This window comes from Pseudorasbora parva, chromosome 21, assembly GCF_024679245.1.
Source record: "Pseudorasbora parva isolate DD20220531a chromosome 21, ASM2467924v1, whole genome shotgun sequence".
Classification (NCBI taxonomy): Eukaryota; Metazoa; Chordata; class Actinopteri; order Cypriniformes; family Gobionidae; genus Pseudorasbora; species Pseudorasbora parva.
This window is the reverse complement of record NC_090192.1, coordinates 6,537,489-6,556,813: the sequence shown is the minus strand read 5'-3', so window position 1 is coordinate 6,556,813 and position 19,325 is coordinate 6,537,489. Positions and strand designations below refer to the sequence as shown.

General features: G+C 40.2%; 1 protein-coding gene across 6 annotated transcripts in view; it reads right to left on the bottom strand.

Annotated features, from left to right (window-relative positions):
- The window catches only part of plce1 (phospholipase C, epsilon 1), a 104,181-nt gene that overhangs the window by 19,803 nt on the left and 65,053 nt on the right, over nt 1-19,325 (bottom strand). For all 6 annotated transcript variants that reach the window (XM_067430325.1, XM_067430324.1, XM_067430326.1 and 3 more), the window contains 15 exons: nt 14,603-14,748; nt 13,077-13,335; nt 12,512-12,720; nt 8,334-9,003; nt 5,623-5,808; nt 5,420-5,537; nt 5,037-5,217; nt 4,624-4,746; nt 4,393-4,529; nt 4,071-4,309; nt 1,627-1,688; nt 1,323-1,488; nt 1,017-1,124; nt 815-931; nt 534-692 (listed from right to left, as the gene is read on the bottom strand). In XM_067430325.1, coding sequence (XP_067286426.1) covers nt 534-692; nt 815-931; nt 1,017-1,124; nt 1,323-1,488; nt 1,627-1,688; nt 4,071-4,309; nt 4,393-4,529; nt 4,624-4,746; nt 5,037-5,217; nt 5,420-5,537; nt 5,623-5,808; nt 8,334-9,003; nt 12,512-12,720; nt 13,077-13,335; nt 14,603-14,748 — 2,880 coding nt within the window. The remainder of the gene's footprint in view (nt 1-533; nt 693-814; nt 932-1,016; nt 1,125-1,322; nt 1,489-1,626; nt 1,689-4,070; nt 4,310-4,392; nt 4,530-4,623; nt 4,747-5,036; nt 5,218-5,419; nt 5,538-5,622; nt 5,809-8,333; nt 9,004-12,511; nt 12,721-13,076; nt 13,336-14,602; nt 14,749-19,325) is intronic.

Below are 19,325 nucleotides of genomic sequence, written 5' to 3'. Positions count from 1 at the left end.
TCATACTGTTATGTCTATAATGCCTTAACAATATAAGGGCAAGAAATGTATCTTAAGCTAGTCTCATATTCCATTTGATTCACATTAATGATGCACGGAAATTTCAGGAACCAAAAATATTTGGCAGAAACAGCCACACACAAAAAAAAAGAAAAAGAAAAAATCCAGACAAAATGATTTTGGAGAGCCAAACTCTTGATGTAGATTTTAATCTAAATGATGAACCGTTATCGATTCTTAAATCTCAAGATAAACCTTTTACTCCATGCTGTGTCATAATTTAAAGTCTGCCTGCCATCCAATAATTGCAATAAGCTTTGAGCTTTGTTACTTTTATACGAAACAGCTTTTTAAATTTAAAAATACAAACAATAAATGTAATTTTGATGCTCTTTAATATGGCGTGATAGGTAGCTGTAACTGCCTCAGTTCAATTTCGTGCATCACTAATTTATATTGATTGGATAACAGGCAATAAGTCATGTATATATCAAATAGTTGAGATCAGTTCTGTGTTGCACCCTCTCATCTACCTTTTGTTTGAGAATATCCACTGGAGCCTGGTGAGCTTTCAGCTTCTTATTTTTGAGGAGGACCTTCCCTCGGAGCTGCAGAGGAGATGGAAGCAAAGGCTCATCCGCAAAATCACTCTCAAACAGGAACTTGGTCACCAGCTTCTCTCCAAAGACTGTCTGAAGAGAAAAACAAGAGAACAATGTTCACTTTCCACAGGACAGGGTCATCAAATGAGCAGGTTGAGAACATCTAAAGGAATCACAGCATTCTGATGTAGTGTAAAAATGCAGACAGATACCTTAAAAATCTCAGCCATTTTGCGTTGCTGTGGTAAAGAGCAGTGGTTTTCAATGGACAGAATCACAGGCATCTCTGAGTTCACAAACGCTGCACGATTGATGGCCTCGACAACATCCTACACACCGCAAGAGTATTTTAGTCAACAGAAAACGTTCATAAGATCGACAGAAGTCTCTTCAAGCATTGATTTCTAAACAGACCTTGAAAGGAATCTTAGTAGTGAGAGTATGTCCATGGTAAATAACAGGCATGCCGTCATCCCCGTCCCAGCAGTCCAACTCAACGCTACGACAGCCCTGCAGCAAAACCTGTGACAGAAGCCATAAATCAAACTCGTGCACGGATCATTGACATGCTGGGGTTTTAGCAACATTCACACACAGGTGACATCTACGGTTCGGCATGTGAAGCAGCGATCATCAAATATATTTATGGAGTGTATTGTGAATCGTTTTTCGACTTGGATCAGGTTCAGGATAAACAGAGAAGTTCGGCTGAAGATGTACCTGGCTGTAAAGCTCCACTGAAGATTCTCCCTTCAGCTGATGGCCCGTGAGGTATGTGTTATGAGAGGACTCGATGTAATAGTACGAGAGCGGATACTGGAGCTCATCCAGGTTCACTTGAGACTCCTCATTTTTAGAGGCAAAGTTGTCCTTGTCCATTAGAAACCTTCGAAAGGCAGATTCATTTTCAGTCATGTAGCAGAGATTATGTGAATATAGCACATTATCCAAATGCGCCAAAGTATTGCATTTCCCAAACTTCTGGTCCACATTATTTTGTCAAATATGTTTAATAAAACCAAACCTGGCAAATCCTTCAAACGACATCCACCCCATCTGACGCATGTTTGAAGAAGGCTCAAATTTCTAAAGAAACAAAAAAACAAATTAAATGTTATTACATTGGCATGCATATCATTAAATGTCTCAATGTGATTTATGAGCTGGTGAGATGCTAATATCAAACTGTCAGTCAGCGATTCTTATTCTTAATTAAGGAAGAATCAATTGTCTATGTTGTTAACGGTAAATGATGGCCCACCACTGAGAACTTTAAGACCGTGCCAGACCCTTGACAGCGTTCTGACAAGTTTGAAGCAATTTTCTTTTCTGACAATATGTTTTCACATAAATAAGGAAAATCGGTCAAGACAAAGTTTGAATGTTGGCTTGAAAATGTCTTTTCAAGGAATAAAATAGCTTAAGTATGACGGTTAGACACACAAGACAGATAAATTGACAGTGCCAAGTTTGCTGCACACAGTTTGAAAAGAAAGAAAAATCATTTTATGTTTTTCTTGTAACAGTCTTGTATGATACTGACATGGGATTGCTTAAAGAAGATAATCTATGTTTACTGTATCTGGCCCTATCAAATAAACTATAAATAAATACATTTTTATTAAATAAAAGGCATGTCCTTAATGACATGCAGGAAGTGACATTTTTTGTGGTAAACCAACAGAACAAGCGAGTAAGTTCCAAGTATCCAGTGATGTTTTATGGTATTAGCTGGTTTGCGTCACTTTAAAACATTCAATGCTGTTAAATACAATTACATAAATGAGTATGACAATATAAACATGTCAAAAGATGGCAAAAAAGTAAACTTTAGATCTTTATTTCAATCCTGTTAGGTTCTAGCCTGGCTCTGCCCTCCTACGTACTTACGCTCAATTTTCATTTTTACTTTAGTACTATGTCTGGGACTGTGGTGTATTCTTAGGTTTTCTCCGAACAAATTTTTACCAGTCCAATCAGCGAACAGAGGGAGTGGCTGAGAACGATGATGTTGATGTTGTGTGCTAGTTTGAGTTGTAGGTCAGTAATGGCGGCGGAGAAAGATGCAAACGAAACCCTTCATTCCGTTGTGGCACCGCTGCCGAATATCCAGAAGTTAAAGCCGGAGCAATAACAATCTTTGCTGAGGTTTTTTGGTGGCCCTCCTACCCACAGGGTGATTTCGGGAAAAGTTTGATTTTACAGCTCGTTCCGTTAGTGGTGAAAGAGTTGGCTGAAGCCCTATTCGGACGGTAACTGTTTCTCGTGGGGCCAGAAGGTATTGCCATCATTTACAGGGGCTAGTCAGTGATTTTATTGCTGTCATTTCCCACCACCCACGTAAAAATGCCCGGCCGAATTACCTACTGCTATTGACAAACACCAAGGTCGTGTGGTGATGTAATACCTGTCTGAATCCACATCTCTGAGTTCTCAAAATATATCACTTCAAAATTCACTGTGTATAATCATTTTTGACCAATGCAGAGCACCGGTTGCTCTTTGCTGTTATTTGGATGCATTTCTAGACTTGTATTTCTTTAAAATGCTGGCAAGTATTTACAAGAGCAATATATTATATATATATCACAGCTCAAACTAATTAAAATAAAAGCATGTAAACATTTGAACTGATCCGTTATTATAGCAGCATTAATTATCATACCAAGCACATGACATTTTATTTATAGCATACAATCATGTTACGGACCACGTGAGCAGCGTGTTCCCGATCACAAAACTCTTCCCTCCACCGTGGTGTGAATAAATCACAGTCCGAAAGCACGAGTTTTAGGTTTTATCCTATGGTTTTATCACTGTGACTGAGGTGGCCTGCACATTAATTTTGACGGATTTCCATGTGTGAAACAGGTGAAGGGAGCATGACATACGTCATGGCATACGATTGGTTATGGCAGATCCAATAGTTTTAAACTTCAACAGAGTACCCGCCTTGGCGGAAGTAAACGCTTGTCAATGGAGAGTGGCCAGACTCGATGTATAAATTAAATGCACGAGAATCTGGTAAGACTAGTAATGTATGACCAGGCTAGTAAGGTTCCACTTTAAATTTCGAGTGCTGAATTTACTCAAACCTTATTTTTTATACACAAGCATATTCATGTGCTTATAACAGAAATTACTATTGCCAATTTCAAAGTAAAGTTTATACAGTACTGTGCAAAAGTCTTAGGCACGTTAGTATTTTCTAACGTAACCCCCCCCCCCCCCCCCACACGACTTAAAAAAAGTTTTTAAGTCAGTTATTTATATATATTTTGCAATAGTGTGTCAGTAGGTAATTTATCAGTTTACATTTTCAAACATTTATTGTGCCATTAATTGTAATTCCAGTGAGATTTTTGTGCAGAAGGAGTCTGACAACAGCTATTTAATCACTAAAGAGTCTGATCAGTAGTTTCTAAAAACTCTGGCTGAGATAGGCTTTCAGGGAGTTCTTCTACTCACTTGTATGATGCCAAGTATCTCATCATAGCTCAGATGTTCTCCCTGACAGTTGACCAAGAAGTCATTGAGCTGAGAGATGGCCAGTCCGAGCACACCCAGCGATGAATTCTCCACTCCAGTGCCATTGGTCACGATGCTAGCAGCTGCAATGGCATCTGAAATCTGCTTCTGGTTGTCAGACATTTGCTGCCGTGTACGGATAAAAAGGCCCAGGTCAGAGCCGTTACGAGTTAGGAGATCTGTGAAGAGATCAGCTTTGTAAAAACATCCTACCTCATCAGTTACATTGGTTTAAAAATGACTACTATTCACACACGCCCACCAAGATCTGGTTGTAGTCCCGTAAGTTTGTCGTCAATCCTCAGTGTGGTGTAAAGAGGAACAGAGTCAGGACCCGAGCGACTACATTGCACGGCGTAGGTGTCGAACAGATCCTTCAGATCCTTGCGACTGCGAATGCTGGATACACAGCAGACAAATTGAAAACTTTAAGCAATCATCCAGATTCAAAACACAAGCTGTGTATTTAATCAGAGGGAAAGGTGTGTGCTACCTAAAAGACTTAAAGAGCTCCACAAATTCAACAAAGCTCATGATGCTGTCAGAGATCATGAGCTCCTGGAAGCCTCTGAAGCAACCTTTCCCTCGACCATGCCAGCTTCGACTGCTCCAGGCCCTGAGATCACAAAACACAGTGAGCTCTGAAGTAAAACAGCCTTTACTACAAGCTTTAAGACAAGTAATCCAATTTATTCTTCACCATAACACAGATGCACACATCTCGCTGAAACATATGTGAAAGACTGCATCACTTTAAGCTTAAACATGCAGGCGTATGCCATGTGAGAACCAATGAGATCTTGTATAGATGCATATTAAAGTATCTTAAAAAGAACATGATCTTGTAAAACCCTATCCTTTCTGGGAATACACTGAATTGTTTTTCTGCAGAGGGAGTGGCCTTACCCTGGCTGACTTTTGGAGTTGCCGGGGAGAATGGGGGAGGAATGAGGGCGTGTAGGGGTGGAGATGTTTGTGCTAAAGGAGCCAGAGGAAGATGAGGAAGAGGACAAGGAGGATCCAGGAGATTGGCCTTTGCTGTTGGCTAAGGAAAAGGGTCCAGTGTGGCCAAAGGTACTGCAGTCCTCTATGGAAATATTAAAACATGCCACAATGTCCCTGATCTCTTAAGACATTCACATCAAAAAACATTTATTTATATACTCAAGTATATTCAGCGTATACCTAAAAAAAGTATTGGTAAAACTGTTGCCATGCTCAACATTCTTTTACAATTAGGTATTACTAGAGTCCAATTAATTGGCAACAAAATGTTCAGTAACTCTCACCAGCCACTTCCTGCTCAACAATTTCCAAAGGGTCTGACTCTCTCCTCCCTAAAGTCTCCTTACAGCTCTTGGTCTTGCGTGAGATCATCTCATCATCTGTTCCATCGCCACTGTCCCCCTGTGAACAGGACAGTACATTAGCCAAGCCAGGTCTCGACATAGCTTGACAAAGAAATTACATAGCCAAGTCCATCTCTTCTTACCCTGACTAAAGCTTTCTTCTTCTTTTTGACATTGGAGTTGATGCCCAGCGGACTGTTTTTCTGAACTGAGTTCTTCTCTGCACTTTTGCTGGCTGATCCAGGGCCGCTAGCGCCCATATTCCAGCGTCTCCCGCCAAACAGTTCGATAGCATGGGCCAGTGTGGGCCCCTCAAATCTACCATCCTCCTAGAAAAAAAAAGAGTTTTACAACAACATAAAAGCCATCGATAATAAAAATGCACAACAATAATGAATGGAATTTAGCGTTCAAAAAAGAAAGTGGTGCCTTAGCTGACCTAAAGTCAGCAGAGTAATGTTAAAAAGAATCCGCCAGGCAATCATAGTCAAAAGTGGAATGTGTCTGGTGTTGTGAAAATGTCAAGATAGAGTAATTCAACACTGAGGAGAACACAATATTTGCACAAAAATCTTTATCTAAAAGCAGCCAATTTAAGTTGGTTTCGGCGTGTCTATCAGCCTGGCCAAACTTTTTAACTGGTCAAGTCAAGTCACCTTAATTTATAAAGAATGAAATGTTAACATGATGTTATCCAGGTGATGTCATCCAGCTAATTTCAATTATCATATAGTTCAATGTTGGCAGATCAGTAATATAGTTTAAATTTAACTTGGCTTTATATAGTCCCAAACTGAGCAAGCCAAAACCTAAAGGCGACGGTGGCAAAGAACCAAAACTCCTTCAGGGGTCAGAATGGAAAAAAGAAAAAAACTTGGGAGAAACCAGGCTCAGTCGGGGTGCCAGTTCTCCTCTGGCCGACGAACAAACAGTGTATGATTATGACTCAGCAGAGAGAAAATGGTGAAAATCAAACGACACGTATGACCTGAGTAAGTATCAATCTCTGCTCTCATCCTTCTCAAATTATGTCCATACAGCTAAATCCTCATATGTCCACAACAAAATCAACAGCACCTCAAATACATACAAACTTTTCAAAACTTTCAATACCCCCCCCCCCCCCCCCCCCCCAACAACAACTCTTGATCTGCAGTTGATTTTGCCCATTTCTTTACTGATAAAACAACAATCATCAGCAGTCAGTTCTCATCTCCACACACACAGGATTTTAGATCAGCCAAACATATTCTCTCCATCTTCTCTACACTCACTTTTTTTACACTTGACCACATTTCAAAGACAGCTCGGCCATGCAGGTTTGCATTGCACAACATTGTGGTACCATCACATCACAGAGAGGCATGAAATCCCTCTCCAGAACTTTTCCTGGCTGGTAGAACGATCTTTTGACCTCCATCCGGATGGTAGAATCACTGACTTCATTCAAAAGACAGGTAAAAACTAATCTCTTCCATGAGCACTTAATCTCATCATAAACAAATAAAATAAAATAAAAATCTAATTCTTCTTCCTCTATTTTTCTAGCCTAGAAAACTAAATGCACCCTAGCGGCAGCAAATCTAATCTGCCCGCGAGTGTTGTCTAGCAACTCTCAATACCCTTCTGAGCTGTAAACGCCAAACTCTTGTCGGGCCAATCACATCATGGGCGAGTCGGTGGGCGGGGCCATAATGATGACGGCCGAGTTGCGTTTGCATGCTTCTAGTAAACACAGAAACTGGCGAACGGCGGTCTTTCGAATCAGCTCTGACCATGACTCTGTAAGACTTGGAGTTAAGCTTTTCTCTGAGAAAAGAACAAAGAACGGCACTGAAATCAACGAGCTCCATTTCACCTTCGTTGCTCTGGTTGGTTGTAGCGCTATCCTATCGCGTGCAGAGGGAGTTAGAAAGACAACCGTTTATCCCGCCCCTCGGATTGAGCCCTGTCAATAGTGAGTTTCCAGACCAAACATCTTGATGAGGGTCTGGCTTGTCAGGCTACTATTTTTCTCTATTACCTCCATATTCTAGCTTATGCTACTCTGAGTGATGTCCAAAACTTTGTATTTTAAGCACTTTTTGCGCTTCTTCGGCTCTTCATGATGGATCGCTTCCTGTACTCCTCAGTTGTAAGTGGCTTTGGATAAAAGTGTCTGCTAAATGCATAAATGTAAATGTACTGACTCTAGCAACATTACAGGTCAGAAGTCATATTAGATCAATATATGTTCATAAGATTATTCTAAAGATCTTCGTCACGCCGGAAACAGGTTTAATTATGTATTGTCGACATGTGGCATTTTGATCTTCTGAACCAGTTGATCTTGTAGCCTGATCAGCTGATAAGTACCCTAAACCCTTCTAATACTATAAAACTAGAGCAGCATACCCAGTGGAAACCAGCTTGATAGCTAGATAGTGTACAGCAGGGCTATTCAAATCTTACCCCGGAGGGCCAATGCGGTGCAGAGTTTAGCTCCAACCCTAATCAAAGACACCTGAACATGTTAATCAATGTCTTCTCTTCAGGATCATTAGAAAATCACAGGTGGGTGTGTTTGATCAGGGTTGGAGCTAAAATCTACAGCGCATTAGCCCTCCAGGGTAAGATTTGAATAGCCCTGGTGTACAGGGTGCTTTTTTAAAGCAGGGTTATAATAATTGTTGCAATATGTATGATGTTTATGGGACAAATAGGCATACCATGAAATTAATTCTGCTAGCTGTAATATTTTACATCACATTCAAAAATTTAGCAAAATCCTTACAGTAAAAAGGAAAATCAAACAAAACTATTGTGTTCTCATTTGAATGAATTGCATCTGCTAAATGAATAGATATAAATGTACCTGGTACAAACTAACATACTGCTTTCGCAGCCATTGCAGTCTCTGGTCAGGAAATTTCCTCATCTTCCTGATGGCACTGAGCAGCTCCTGGAGACCCTTGTGCAGCATGCGTGCCGTGTGCTTGGGGGCCACAAAGTGCAGGAGTCTGTTGTCTGTGGTGTGAAGTCCATATAGCAGCGTGACACCATTTTCGCTAGGATTCATGTTAAATAGTTTGTGTTGCAAGCATACATAGTTAACATCCACTCCAGGGTGACCCATAAACACAGCCTTCACTACATTAAGGTCCAGAAGTCCATCAGAAAGTCCGCAGTGCACAGATTGGCCCAGGAGTAAGTGGTCTGGGGATGGTGGATGTCCCATGAAGCCTCGGGTTCTTCCACCTGGGCCGCAGCAACTATTGGGCTTGGACCAGGTGAGGAAGCAGTTATCAGGCTGTAGATGGAGAAGGCAGCGGGCAGTGAGATGGGTCTCGGGGTCGTAGTGAATGACGGTAGCTCCCTGGAGAAGAAACTGGTGGATATCTGGCTGAATGGCGAGCACGTACCAAGGGATGAGCTCTGTACCGTGGCTAAAGGGTCCATGCACCTCTTCAATGGTCTGCAGATCTACCTCCTTAGCCAGCTCAAATGGGTCCCCTTCAGAGTCTGAGAGGTCCCCTACTAAAAACCTAAAAAGCAGACATAAGGATCAAGTGAGTGAATAAACAGAACTCTGCCTGGAAAACTTATCACTTTCTTGGAAGGGGTCATGCCATATTAGTCTTGTAAAAAGGAGTTGACAGGAGCATACGTTATTGAAGAACACTGTCTACATGACACACAATTTGAGGGTCGTTATATAAAATAATACATTGCTATGAGTTAAATTGCTTTCATTTGTGCACTGTGGCAGAGCTGGCGTCTTGATCTTAAAGGCAGGGCGCATTAACGCACAGGATTCAATGGGCTTAAAACCAGGGGCCCACACTGGGGAGGGGCCCACTGGCTGCACAAAAATGAAAATTTTCAACAAAATTTTGGATATGGGAGTTTACAGCAGTGACAACTGCATTCTACAAACAACACACATCCATAACTTTTCAGGACTCGCAACTGCATTTTCGTCGAGGTCCTGCTGTGCGAAAGACAAGCACAATGTATGTTTCAAAGTAAAAAGCATGCTTTACATGCTTGTAATTTTTAAGCAGTTTGCAAATCATCAAATTTTTTGATTTACTGCTGATGAATAAAAAATATTTTGTTTAATTTATGGTGTTTATGTCATATCTGTAAACTTGCATTTCGGCAAGGAAAGTTTAGATTGCAATTTTTCTTTTCATATTACCTCTGTATGAGGTAGAACCACTATAAATCTGTTGTTCCCTATTGGCAAAGAGTAACTTTGCTTATTCACCTATATTTGACCTTTACGCAGCATAAACAAAGTTAACCGGTGTATCGACAAGACATTTTCAACATAAACAGTTGACAGGAAGCTAAATTAAAATGAAAAATCTGTGGAAGGGGGCCACCATAAAGCTGTATCCCAAGGGCCTCTGGTTATCTTAAGGCACCACTGCTTAAAGATGGTTGTGGTTTAAGACTTATTTACTCTTGATTTGCATGGGTTTTTGTTTGTGGTCTCAGACAAGAGTCAGTCTATTTTCAAAGAGCATTAAAGGTGATAATTACCTCTTTTGTAATGTATCTGCACCATTAAAGATGATTCACAAGAATCCCATGGCTTTTATGGATACTTTAAAGGCCTCAGCGTTCTAAATGAATGCAATATTTTCAGCCTTATATCTTTTTAATTAAATTGGACAGTTTAGATCTTGGGCCAACAGTTTTTGGCTTGGGTCTAGTCTTGATTTGGATCTAAGACTTTGTTATTAATCTGGATTTTCTGAAGTTGTCATTGGTCTGGGATTTAAGGGATGTAGTATTGGTCTGGACCTAAGAACTGTGGTTTTGGTCTATGCCTTAGGTGATTGGGGATTGGTCTGGGTCTTGGAGAACTTGGTCTTGACTTCAAATCTGCATTGTGGGTTTCAGAGGCAGAAAATGCATGCATTTCTAAGTGCAAACACACCAAATCCATACATCTGAAACATTACATGTTAATTAGAAACCAATCAAGTTAGTACAACCATTAAAACTATCTGGCAACTTACAGGACATGCTCTGACCCAGGTCCTTTCCTTGAGAGTGGACAATAAGGATAGATAGTTGAATTAATTGAAAGAAATCAAGAAAAAGAAGGCAGTAGTTTGAGAATTAAAGTGCCTGGCTTAAAATCTAGGGGCGGATTTGTACCCAAACACAACATGCTCAGCTTTGATATGTGTGGTATAAAGGATGGTATAAACAGGTATAATGCGTATAAACAGTTCTTGGGAGAGATTTAAAAAAAAAAAAAAAGGTAAAAAAACCGAAAAGTATATCAAAGCCAGATTGCTCAAGATTCAGTCTCTTGAAAGATGAAAACACTGGAGTCTACAACAACACAGACAATGAGATTCTCCAGAGACACAGTATTAACAACCGATATGTGCACCTTCCTCCAGATGACAAAACTGCTTCAGCGTTGAAGACAAACAGAACTAAAAACTCACTGCTTTTTATCTTCGAAGGAAATATAGGATCTATAACGCTGCTTTGTACATAGGTCCACATGCATAAACACTATCATGACAACAACGTGTTCCACAGAGAAACCATTCAGTCAAATGGTAGGTTTTGGAGTCGCCTTATAACTTGATAAGATTAAAAGGTTCATAATAAACCATAAGCACTTACATTAGTTCCTTCATTCTCTTTCAAAAATTATCTCAAGGTTGTCAAGGGAGGAGAATTAGTAGTAAACTATAAACAGTGAATGATGCTTTTATGGTGTGAATATAATTTTACAGCAATACAGCCATAACCTTCATCAAAACATATCAAGTGCCCATAGGAAGGGCCACATACTTTACATGGAAAGTCTTTTCAACAGATTTGCTTTAGTTAAGTTAAAGTGAGGCTTTTGAAAAACATGAAAAGGACTGTTTTCTTTGTCTTCTGCTTTTGGGAATCTCTGTGTTCTGGTGGTGTTGCTACAGTCATGTTCCTGAAGCTACATTTTACAGTTTAGATGCTCAATTAAACCTTTGCATCTAAATGTGTTGTTTGACTTAGTGAAATTATAATTTAAAACAAAAGCTACATTTCAATTAAATAAATATAAGCGTAGCACGGAGATCACAGCGGATTGATCGGCTTGCAGTAAATGCTGCTTCATCTCTGCCAGCGCCGAGTTTGAGTCACTTATAAAATGTGCATTAGAAAAAGCAACACGTGCCAAACATCTTTCCAAACTTGTAATGAGAAGTGTTTACAAACCTGTTGTCTAACAAAAGAGAACATATAATGACGTTTTTACTCCAAACTCACTTCATTACATCTTTGCAATAATTTCCTTTTGTGACCTGACATGGCTTTATATGAAAGAATAAGGCAGAAATTCTATTATTTTATAACACTATTAGGCTAGGTCAATAAGCATTGCATTATAAATATACTTTATCATTTTGAAAATACCTGAGATGCCTAGAACACCACAGATAAACCATATTGTTGCAATCGTATGTTTATTTTCTTCATATTTAATCAGTTAAAACATTGGATTGCGATATTGGGCTATAAAAAACCTAACTTAATGTTAAGCAAGAGGCGTTACATTGCTGTAGTCTGCCATTTTTGGCAAACAAAACGTTTGTGTGAATAAGGTTTATATTTTTGTGTGTAAGGAACATTAATGACCTTTGTCAGTCGCATCTGTTTAATTTAGGAACTGCACTATTTGGTTATCACAACATTTTATACTTGCACTACAATTGTGTGGCCAATGCTAAAAAAAAGTTCAACCTCTGTATCACATGTGCTATGTGCAAAAAAAAAAGCTCACTTACAGCCCTGAGCAATGGCAGATGTCAAATCATGTTCATTCAGCAGTTCCTCTACCAACTCTCATTGAGATTCAAGGGAATGCTAGTCATCTGAGATCTCATTAATTAACATATATAAGTGTAAAGAATGACCCAAACCTCTATACAGAGTGCATGTTAAGGGTATTAAAACAAACTGGGAATGCCTCAGCATAAAAGGATTAGACTAAACACATCATATATTTGCAAAAAGGTTCCAAAATGAACTCACTGGTTTCTGCTCTTGTCTTTGAAGGAATTTTTGGTGCAAACTGTGATCTCTCGTGCCTTCTCCTCAGGCTCCTCGGCCTCCAAGCTTCGGTTGCAACTGCGAATCGTCTGCAGAATGTTACTGACGGTCGCCTCCTTGTCTGAGCTGTGTAGCCCATCGTTCCCAACCCTCTGCAGGAAGTGCTGCTGGCCATTGTAGTCAGTGACAAACTGTGGAAGGTAAAGAGCGCTTCACCACAGAGATTCCACACAAAAGAAAATAACCACAATTATGGACGATACAAGTAGATTTGTGGGCTTTAAAAGCTTTCATGGGTGATTCAATAGTCACCAGAGTGACAAAATCTTTTTTTCCCCAGCTGAATCATTCTAATGTGTTTTTTTTTTCTAAAGCCAGGAAGCAATTCAGCAGGCATACTAAATGTTTGATGAAAAGGTAATTGCTCCAGCAAGCCAAAATAGTCTCAAGAATATTATTGTAACCGTAAAAGACAATTCAATTTGACCGTGGTGATACCATTTCCTGTGTTAGTCATCATCACTCTTTGAAAGCACCTAATCCTCACCTCAACAGGATCTTCTTGTGAATCAAAAGAGGGACGTAGTCCAATAATGCTTGCTGCACCGTCCAGGGCCTCACTAAGTTCCTTGAGGAAGACGCCACAGAAGGGCACCACTTTGCATCCTGGGATGTTAAGGGCACGATTAACCACTTTCTTGTACTCAGATGATGATTCGTGCTGGGCCATGGCATCCTTCAGACCACGCATGGTCTCAATATCCGCCTGGTCCATGAACTGCCACATCTTCAGCACTTTGCGAGACCTGGGGAAGAATAAAGTGAGCAGGGCCATAGGGATGTTATGTCGTGCGTCCTGACTGTACATTGTTTAAGGCCTTTTAACATTTAAAAACATGTTATTTGAACGTTAATTTAGGGATGCAGTCTGGTGGTTAGCGTACATGCTTTGACACCAAAGATGCTTTAGTGCAACCTGAGTTATATTCTGGTTTAAGTCATATCATGTCATATCGTGTCTCTGTCTTTCTTTCCATATCAGCACAAATGGGGGACTGGCTCAACCGCAAACTCAAAGAGGTTGCTACATCTTACTCTGTGTCCTAACTACATACGACGCGATAAGATTCCAGCGAAAAGCAACTTCTCAGTCCACACCAGACACGACGCCACTACGAGATGCAACAAATCAATCAAAAACCACAGCCAATCAGAACAGCGTGTGGGCGGGCTCTAGCAGTAAGTGCACGGCAACAGAGATTAATCTTGACAGCACTCGCAAGGAAATTAATAGCCTAAGTACAATCAATTTCGCAAATATTACACCATTTAAACTACTAAAAATACACACTGAGTTACTAAAACAATCGCTGTCATAAAATATTCTTGTTTGTTCACAGTTTAAACGCTCTTGTTTCAATGTGTTTAATTTCAAGACCTGAGGTGAATTATCCTTTGCTGCTTTTAGTATGACAAAGCTGGGAGCGCTAAATGATATTCAAAGTAACATTACACACTTTTAACATTAAATAAAGCACATAAATGCTACCTGAGATTAACGTTGCCATGTTTTGTATCGTTGTTCCAGCCGCAACGTCGCACAAAAATAGAAACCGTTTCTAAACTTTCATTGCATTGATTCATTGCATGTCGCCAATGCGTCTGGTTAGGACAAAACTGTAATTAACATGGAAAAGATGCCTTTTATCGCGTGTTGTGGCGTCATGTTGCGTGTAGTTAGGATACGGTGTCACTGTAGTGAAAATGGCATTGGAGAACTTTAATTATTAATTCATTTTAATATCTTTATGTAAAGCATACAACATTTGATAGATGACTAAAATCTCATTGAAAAAACTAAAACATTCCTCTGAACCCTCAGTATTACAGATTAATAGCAATAGAAACAGTGAAACTCATCCTTTCACATGTTACAAATGTGCTGTCAAAAACAAATCAATGTCTCAAGAATATTTCTCATTTTGTTGAGCATCGCAAAATACAGAGAGGACCATTTTGTCTTACAGGGCTTTTTCTTTTTCAACCAAGGACTTTAAAGGCATCATGCCATACCTGAGACCTGCCAAAAACTCCATGACCGCATTGTAGTTGCCCATGTTCCAGGAGCACTTCGCCACATGGACGAGGTATGAGAAGACTTCTCTCTTCTCCTCCATGGACCCAGCAGTCAGAATGAGCCAGGTCACCCATGAGCTCACCTAAACACACAACACACACCTTATTATAAGGCCCTACTGACAAAATAACAACTACAACAGTCTTGAGAAAATGCTGATCTCTATACCTTCCTTACATTACTCACTCTCTCACTTTATTGCTGTATAATCATCATCATAATCATCACATATTTGGAAGAAACACTGCAGACTGTATAACATAAATCTCAAGCTTTAAACTAACTATAGAGTTCAAACTTGATTTAATTTACATTTCCAAGAAAAATGAAGATTTGAGTGCACATGTAGAGTTGAGCCCACTGGATCTAGTAACACTAACACAGATAACAGGAGTCATTGATTGGGTCTAGACAAGGGTTGCAAACCTCAGTTCCTGGAGGGCCAAAGTCCTGCACAGAACACTTCCAACCCTGCTCCAACACACTGTAGCTTTCAAAGGCTGCGTCAGATGCCTACATTTTCAGATGCAGCCTTTGAAAGCTACATTGTGTTGGAGCAGGGTTGGAAATATCTTTGTATGCAGCTTTTGTGCATGAAGGTACCTCACGAAACAGACTTCTGAGATAACGGTTTAACGATCTACAGCCAAATAGAGTGAGCCTGGGAGAGAACTAAACAAATATTTAATTACTACAATAGTAATGACCACAGAAGATGACAACGCTGGCTAAAAAATTACATTTACACACAAATTGACCACCAACTGCAACTTTCAGATGCCTCAACAGTCATAGAATGGCGTGCACAGGATTGTGGGATATCACAGGCAATGAAGGATACAAAAATTGATCAGATGAAGTTATCTCAGGTGTCTCTGATGCTAACAATGGATTTGGACATGCCTTGATGCATTCCTACCTTGGAATATGTCCTACAAAGGCAGTATTTTTAAGCTTTCGGACACAGCCAAATAATCCTGAAGGACTGATTAGCTGGATCAGATGCGTTTTAGGGTCGAAGCTAACCTCTGCCAGACTATGTGCATTTCGATTTACAGGGCCCCTATGAATTGTTCCCTTCTCCTGAGCATGGGATATCAGATTACGATATAACAAATACTTTAATTTACTTTACTTTCAAATGTAAAATACTGCACATACAAAACATTATTTAGGCCTGTCTAAAAAAATATAATAAAAACTATACGTTTACTACACTTGTATGACTATTGCAGCAATTAACTGGCTATTAACAGAGATTTTCCTTTGAAAAACTCTTTCAATGACTCTGCTCCATCGTTAGTTCTAACTGGTTATGCGGTGAGCAATGACAGTTGGGTGATTTTTCCTCTCCTCTACCTGTGAAGTGATGTCACCTTATTCCCTATGCTGTTCACAGCGCTCTTCGAACTGAACATGTTTGCTCCCTTCGGATTGGAATCTCATTTACTATGGCAAAATAAGCTGTGAGGTCCACTTATGGTCTATGATCGCACCTTATGGCTGAAAACGGCTTTTTTGCGAGGTTCCTACATTCCAAGGTAGGAAGGCCTCAATGCACGTTTGAATCCTATGTTAGCTTCCCTTCCTGTCTCTTGAGATACCTTCCACTGATTAATTTTTGAAGGCAGCACTGATGTATCAGCGCTTGCTGCCTCTGATATCCCACAATCCTGTGCATTCCATTCGGTGATAGTTGAGCTAGAAAAAAAGATGGCATCTGATAGTTGCGGTTGTTGGTCAGTTTGTGTGTAAATGTAAGTTTTTGACCAACGTTTTTCACTTCTGATGTCATTTCTAGCTAGAAACTGCTACTGTAGTTACTAAATATGTGTTTAGTTATCACCAAAGCATACTTTATTTTGCTGTAGATCATTAAACCGTTATGCTGCCTCTAAAGTCTGTCCAAAAAAGTTTCGTGAGGTACCTTTGTGGACAAACACTGCCTGCAGAGTCAAGGCAAAGCCAGAGAGGCATCAAGTCAGATGCCTAAGTTTTCAGATGAAGCCACTGACTTTACAGGAACTGAGTTTTGTACCCCTGGTCTCCAGAGCAGTGTTTTCCAACCGGGGTGCCGTTTGACGAGAGCAGGGGTGCCGTGTAAAAGGTGCCGACACGCACTTGCACAGTGACACACTTGCGCAGCTTTGATATGGATTGTAACTTAAAAATAACGCTTTATGTATGTTTCTGTCCATGGATACACGTACTGGCTCCTAAGTGATACATTACAACAGCTATAATAAAAGAAAACGTGTCAAAAACAGTCTCTCTTTGTAAACTTTGTTCAATGCATGCGAGTGCTGCCATATGTTTGAATATATCCAGTCACTTTCACCGTCATCACTCGGGTGTAGAGCCAGAAGATGCGAATGAGAACTTGCGCGCGCTGTGAGAAGATCTGTCTCTGTGCAGTGTGCACTCATCCGAAAGCGCGCACACGACTCACAGCGAGCAAATATTCAGTTCTCTTTCAAGTCTTGAACAGACAAACTCACACAAAAAGTATGTCAAGATGTCCATCTTGATGAGTTTCCTAGCAGACACAGTCTGTATATGCCTTAAAGGTGCACTATGGAGCTTTCCGTCCACTGGAGGGCGCCTATTCAAAACAAATCGTAGTTTGATGACGCAAAGTGTGATCTCTCGGGAGATGTGGTCTTCTCATCACAGCCGGTGGAAAATAGGACTCGGGCGGAAATCACGTTCATGCATGCGGTTATTAACGTTACTGTAGTCTAAAGCAGAGCAGGACCGAGTGTTATGGACCTGAGCAAAGCTGCTGGAGCGATTTTTAAACAAATACCCGCCCCGCGAATACCGGGACTTTTATTATGACGGGACGGGAGACAGTCGCCGGTCGCCTGCACTGATCAGCTCTTCCTGTTATGATTTTGAGGTAATGGAGCTCTGTTTATCATATTAGATACATTTAAGTGTGTTCAAAACGATGTTATGACTTTACTCCGTGCGTTCACTTGTTCACACTGCTAAGAGTAAAGCGCTCCTGCGAAATAAAAGCCGAAACCGAGGGTAACGCAGATATGACGCAATTGACAGGCGACTCCCTCAAATGCAATGTTAAAACGTCCCTGTCCTTAGTTAAAATAGCAATTTTCTCACAATTTACAAATAGTTGGAAACTTCTGGGATATTGTAGGTATTCAACTGAACAAAATATATAACACCTGCCAAGTGGTTTTTGGATATTTTACTGCAAAAATACTACATAGTTCACCTTTAAGTTAACTTTATTCAGTCGAGAAAGACGACGGACCCGTGCATTAGGATGCATAGTTACTAATGTCTGTTTAATGTCAAACAAAAGATAAAGGACATCACTCACTGCTCTTGATTGACTAGCTTTGGTAAGTTTAGTAAGGAATAATCTTTAATTTAAACAGTTAAATATGCAGATATTTTACATGTGATTACTTTATTCAATTTCTGTACCTGAAAACTAATGTTAGACCTACCTGAAAAGCATTGTTTATTTTATTAGTATCTTTGCTCGATAGTAATTATTTGTGCTGCTGCTTGTATTTAAGTTTTTTGTTCTTATTCTTTTTTTATTATTTGACAGGAGTCCTTTTTACCCTAGCAAATACCGAACTGTACCGAAACCATGAACCTAAAACCGCAATACAAACCTGAACCGTGATCAATCTGTACCATTACACCCCTAGTGTAACATATGCGGGGGTGCCACAAAATTTAGAAAATTTTCAAAGGGTGCCATGACTAAAAAAAGGTTGGGAAACACTGCTCCAGAGTATATAAACCCACAACACTGTGGTGCTATCAAAACATTGCTTTGTTTGTTTGAACATCCTGACCAACTGCATCCTGGCAATTGCATAGCAACATGCTAAAGGCTACTTGGAACACCTTAGGAATTGCATAGTAACGCCCTGGCAACCACCTAAAACACACCAGCCTTGTGGTGGTGAGCCCTGCATGGTCAATCACCACTCACTTTTTCTTTAAACACAAAGTCACAAAAAACGACTAGTCCTCTGGTCCTGAGCGCTTATACAGCAATCAGTTTCAGAGCAAATATTTATGCAATGGTGTGTTGTAGTTAAAAACACCTCACAGAAAGTCAGTCAGTTACATAAACAGTTGTGCTGGGGTCCGGATGGTCAGGAACGTTTAACACGAGAGGATCAGTACGCTGGAACTCATGTCATTCTGCCAGCTTTCCACCGGACAGACTGCTGCTCTTGAGTTACTGCACAACCAGCCAGTGCCGAACGGACAGCAGATTTGATGGATTAAAAACTTACATAAGATTTGCTAGAGACACTGCACCCTGGAATGGGCTTCAAAGGTGGCCGATGCCATCGATAAAGCGTTTGAGTAAGACCATAAACAACTGCCCACAACAAAGACAACAAATCCTAGATTGTGTATGGACACAGCGGCAACACTTCAGGGATGTTACAGCACAACGAAAATAACAAGACATTGCTGTGGCATGAATAGTCCACAAGAAGCATTAAAGTAAAAGAGCGAATCAATTCCATCTAAAAGAGGAATCTGTGACTTGTTCACAAAGGACACTAGGATTAATGCTTGGAAGGATAAAGCACAGTCCTGTTATGCGATCCATTCGCTTTATGCTGTGATGGCATTACATCACATCGAAGCCTGTGATCT